Below are 5591 nucleotides of genomic sequence, written 5' to 3' on the forward strand. Positions count from 1 at the left end.
TAGTAACACTTAAGATTACACTACATTGAACAGGGATTGTTGAATGCAATAGAGGATGTATTCCCTGACTCTCCACAAAGGTTTTGTCTTAGACATATTTATGCCCATTTTCAATCTGCTGGTTTCAGAGGAGAGGAACTTAAGAAACATTTAGATCAGGCTGCCTATTCCTTTACCAAACATGGACATGATTTAGGCATGGAGAATTTGAAAAAAGAAAGTTTAGAAGCTTGGCAGTGGTTGTCACAGATACCAGAGCATACATGGGCTAGGTATAAAATGGACACTGTGTGCAAAACAGACCTGTTAGTAAACAACCTTAGTGAGGTTTTCAATAGAATGATATTGGATGTTAGGAACAAACCAATCAGGACTATGTTAGAGGGCATAAGAACAAAGCTGATGATTAAGTTTCAGAAGATCAGAGAGAAGACAGAGACATGCAGATGGGAAATCACACCTACTTATTCAGAGATTTTAGAAGAGGGGAAGAAGTGGGCTAAATATTGTGAAGCATACATGGCAGGGCCAGGCATATGGCAGGTCACTAGTAGCTCTGAAAACACATATTGTGTTAATTTGAACAATGAGACCTGTGACTGTAGGAGGTGGGACATGACAGCTGTCCCCTGTAGTCATGCCATTGCTGCAATGCAGAAAGTGAAGATACACCCTGAAGACTATGTTTCTGCTTTCTTCAAGAAACCCATGTATTGTGAAACATATAAGCACATAATATTCCCTGTGCCAGGTCCTGACCATTGGCCTCATACACCTGGTGATGATATTTCTCCCCCTGTTTTTAGAGAAAAGAAAGGTAAAAAACAAACTGCCAGGAGGAAAGGCCTGTTTGAGGTGCCAGCTAAAAAGGATACTTCTAGGATTGGTACAGTGACATGCAGCAACTGCAAGAAGCAAGGGCACAGGATCAACAATTGTGGTGTCCCTTTGAAACCTAAGTTCCAGATGAGGCTGAACAAGCACCAGGTATGTCCATTCATTCCATTGTTACATTCATTGCATTGTTACATTCATTTCATTTGTAGGAAAATAGTTCTAACTAATATTGTTGTGTAGGAAAATAGAGCAAACTACTCTGAGGCTGGTTCTTCAATGGCTGCAACTGCACAAAGGCCACCAAGGGTACCTGCTGCCTCTGCACCTGCACCAACTCCTCCTCCAATAACAAATGTGTCAACACAGACAGCTTCTAGGTCAAGGAAAAGGGCAGCTCCAGCTACAACAGCAGTACCACCACCTCTCAAGAAGAGCAGGCCCAACACCTCTTCTTCAACACTAGTACCACCTCCCAAGAAGAAGAACACAACTATTTCTGGCAATGGATCAAGGTCTTCTCCAGCAAAGAACACAAGGTCATCAAGGTCTTCTCCAGCAAAGAACACCAGGTCAGCTGCTGCCAATAGAGCTGGCAATGGATCTTTCATTGCTCCTAGACAATCTGCTACAAGTGTTGTGCAGGATGGGTCAAAGAGGGTCAGGAAGCCATCTGGGAGGCTGAAAGATTACTTTTATGCAAGTGGTAACTAGCTGAAGTGGTTGAACTCCTCTGTTATCCTAGGTTATGTATGCAAGTGCACTGTTTGATTTGGTTTGTCATAACACTGCCTCACTAAGTACTTGATACTGCACTGTTTGATTTGGTTTGTAATATGGTACTTTATGTGGATTCTGCACTTGTCTGCAACTTCAATTCATCTGCAACTTTTATCTATATGTGGATTCAACACTTGATAAATTGATGGTGCTGCTGACCAAGTGCATTATAAGATACTGAGATATACATAACTGACCAAATGCATACATTTATTCAGAAACATCCAAATGTTACATAGATAGAAAGATAGTCTCATAGATTACATCCAAATCTCACAAATACTACCAAAACTCTCTCTCAAATTGACTTACAGATAGCTAGAAAGATAGATAGCAAGATAGATAGATAGGTATATAGATGGATGAGATGAGATTGACATATCAGTCATAGCGCTCAAAGAAACGGACCCACTTGGCCCTAGTTGCTGGATGAGGAGCCATGACTGCCCTCATCCTTGCCCACCTAATGATCTCCATGAATGACCTTCCCCTGCCGCCAGTGAAAACCAGCTCTAGTTCTTCATCATTGCACTTCTCCAGTACCATGTCGGAGAGTCGGCGGTTGAACTCCTCTTGCTGCTCATCCTGGGTCGCCTCTAGTGCCCTCTACCTGCGCCTCCTCCTCCTCCTCTGTGCTGCTGCTGCTGTCCTAACCTCCACAGCCTCCCCCTCTTCCTCTGTGACATCTCCCATGTCAGGATCCATCTGTGGGTTTCTTTTGGGTGGCGGCTAGTGGAGTAACTGGGAAAGGGTGGGGGTGGGGAGGGGTTTATATTGACAGATGGATGGGGTTGGGTTTAGTAGGCCTAGGGTTGCATTTGGTCAAAGACTAGTGGGCCACTAAGCCCAATTACCCACACAAATAATATTAGTAGGCTAACAAATAACATATAAAAGATATAAGATCAAGTTGAACACTTAATAGCATACATTCTACATTTCCACAACTTAGTAGCATAAGAGATCCATTTCCACTACTTAATAGCATAGGAGATCCATTACAACACTTAATACCATAGGTGATCCATTACAACTTAACAACATAGGAAATAAGGTTCTTGCACTAGGTTAAACTTCACATTCCCCCAAAATGTACACTCATAATCACTTGCAGTCATGTCAGGCCACATCCTTATATAAAGGCCTTTGGATGTACTTACTTCACCAACATATCACAACAAGTTCAAGACTCAAGGATGGCCTTGATTTGCTCTAACTTCTCCTTGCTGCCATACCCTTCTTTCAGTAGCTCAGCAACAAAAAGCTCAAGCTTTGCCTTCTCCTTCTTAAGAACATCTCTGTCAACTTCAACAGCCTTCATAGCCTTCCTGGTGTTCTTGATGATATCAGCTTGGCTCTGCAAAATACACCTCTGCTCTTTTGCAAGTTTGAGCTTTTCCATCTGCACCTCCAACATAGCTTTCTCCTCTAGCTCCTTCTTCTTCTTCTCAAGTTCTTCCTCCTCCACTTGTTTCTGGTACACCTTCTTGTCCACCCTACCATCCTGCCAATCAAACATCTTGGATACATCATCAACAAGCTTGGTGTACTCAATGCAAAGCTTGTCATCTTCAGTCCTAAGCTTGGCCAACTCCCTTTCATGTTCACTCTTAAGCCTGGCCAACTCCTTCTCAAACTTCTCCTTGTCCTGTACCCTTCCAAAGTTCTGCTCATGGAACATCTCCCATAGTTTGCACAAACATCTCTGAAGAACAGTTGGCCAAGGCCCATCAACCCACTCTACAACACCACAATTCACACCATTTTCCTGCATTTGTAAATGTGATAAGACTATGGCCCCACTCTACAACCTACTTGATAAACTTGAGATTTTCTAACTATGAATAACATAAATGAGATATAATAAGTTATTACAATGCCATGATTAAGTTACCAAAGTGACAAAAATACATATGTGACTGTCATATCAAACAAAATGCTGCATCATATCAAACATCACTGAACATCCATAACAGAAAACTTAATGGGCATCTAACCTGGACTGGGCAGCCATAGAAACGCCTTCCTGTTACAGGCCCTTCAAAAGCAACACGCTTAATAGGCCTCAGTTGGTGCAGAATGCACTTGGGATGAGCAAGCTCAAGTTGGCCATAGAAAAGGGGCTCCACAGTGGTGTCTGGTTCCTCCTGCAACCATAATAACCAACAAACACTGGTTTCAATCTCCACTCAATACCAGAATCAACAAGCACTGTTCTTTAAACCTGATCACTAAAAAATCTCCAAATCAGCATGAACCCTAACACTGTACAGAGATGAACCCTAGGTTACCTCAATCCTACAATCAAACCCCACCCTCACTAATCAAGAACGGTATCACACACACAACAACAACACTACACTCAGCAACATCCATGGCTGTAGCCTAGGGCTACTAGCACCTAACCCTAACCCTAGGTGGCAAAGAACTTACCATAAGTCCCATGTCCATGCTGACAACCTCGCACTCCTCCGAGCTGGTTTCCTCGTCGTTCCAGGAAGGCATTGCGGCAAGGAGGTCGACGGCCACCGGCCTCGAAGACGGCGAGCGGCGGCGAGCTCGTACTGGAGTAGGGGAGTGAGCGAGCGAGCACGAGAGAGTGTGCGAGCGGGTGCGCCCGACCGACCGAGCGGGTATATTTACCCCAGTTCCGACCGGGCCGGTCGGCTAACGGCCGTTAACGGCCGTGCCGTGAGCGCGCGTGGCCACGTGGGCTGACAGATGGGCCTAGTCCGTCAGGAAACGGGTTAAATCGCTAGTCACCGCAGGTTTGGGTTTTTTGAAACAGCGGACCGCGCGTTCTGTAGCTTTCTGAGAAAAATTAAAAAATGGTAGTTTTTTGGAACCCTAGCCTGTAAACTAGTAGTTTTATGCTATTTACTCGTTTTGACCAGGTCGCCTCCTGGGCCGCGTGGAGGGAACCGAGACCAGGTGGGCTCCTTTCATCAGTGCCCTTTCTGTTGTTGGTCGGGGCTGTCGGTGGGAGGAAGGGCCGGGTTGTTCGTCAAAATAGGTGGGCGGCGGCCTAGGGTGTGTTTGGTTTCAGTCAACTAGAACGGCACGGGTCAGACAGACCCGTTCCTGGCCCTCGTTGATTAGCTCTACCAAACACCGTAACCGTTCTATTCTAGAACCATTACATTACATTCTAGTTGGTTCTACAACCAAACACACCCTTACAGCATGCAGCAACCCCTGCCGGGGAAGCTGAGAGATGAGGAATGTCTCTTTTTTCTTTCCTTTTTACAAACAGCAACAGGTTAACCTGGATGATCCTAAGTTGGACGCGGTGAGCGATATGCATCTATTCTAATGTGCAGCAGCCCTGGAGTTTCAGTAAAAGAAACAGCAAACTCCCAGGTTAACCTGGATCATATATATGCACTGTATCTGTATGTAATAAAACTTCATGTTTGGCTGTTTGCATTTCAATTTCAGGTCCTAGTTTCCATCTTCAGACTCCATCCAAGCCACACATTTCTGGGATGTGACCTCGATACATACACACCCATGCCTGTACATGTTACTGAACTGCAAAAACGTCTTATATTTAGTTACGGAGATAGTATAGAATTCCACACCTCAAGCAACCCGCATCATTTGTCTGCATCCCATCAAATAATCCTCCTTAAATCTCTGGAATTCTACTGCACCTAATACAAGCATACTGTGAGAATTTAAACCATCGGAGTGAAATCATACTGCCGGTCCAGTGACGGGGCATCGAAATCCAATTCTGGTTCTCTTTATTAATCGGCAGAGATTCGAGTGGAACAAACCTCAGCAGGTATCAACTCTTATCTCACTGTCAACTGCATTTCAGATCTTAACACATTCCACCTGTTGAACCAGATTGGTCGACAAACAATTCATCAGCTGTGCGACAGGTAGACCTAGCTACTAGCTAAGCATTTCGATGTTGCACCATCAGGGCCAGCTAGAGTTGCTTACCGTTGCAGCTTCATCTTCTTCGTCCA

At 44.6% G+C, this 5591-nt stretch overlaps 1 protein-coding gene across 1 annotated transcript; it reads right to left on the reverse strand.

The window, feature by feature from the left end:
• Positions 1 to 2608: 2608 nt before the first annotated feature.
• On the reverse strand, positions 2609 to 4119 carry LOC123157328 (uncharacterized). Its single transcript, XM_044575589.1, has 3 exons — positions 4048 to 4119; positions 3612 to 3761; positions 2609 to 3382 (listed from the first exon to the last, which is right to left on the reverse strand). The coding sequence occupies exons 1-3, from the start codon at positions 4117 to 4119 to the stop codon at positions 2798 to 2800; spliced, it is 807 nt and encodes a 268-aa protein (XP_044431524.1). The 3' UTR covers positions 2609 to 2797.
• Positions 4120 to 5591: the final 1472 nt, after the last annotated feature.

Source organism: Triticum aestivum, chromosome 1D, assembly GCF_018294505.1.
Source record: "Triticum aestivum cultivar Chinese Spring chromosome 1D, IWGSC CS RefSeq v2.1, whole genome shotgun sequence".
Classification (NCBI taxonomy): Eukaryota; Viridiplantae; Streptophyta; class Magnoliopsida; order Poales; family Poaceae; genus Triticum; species Triticum aestivum.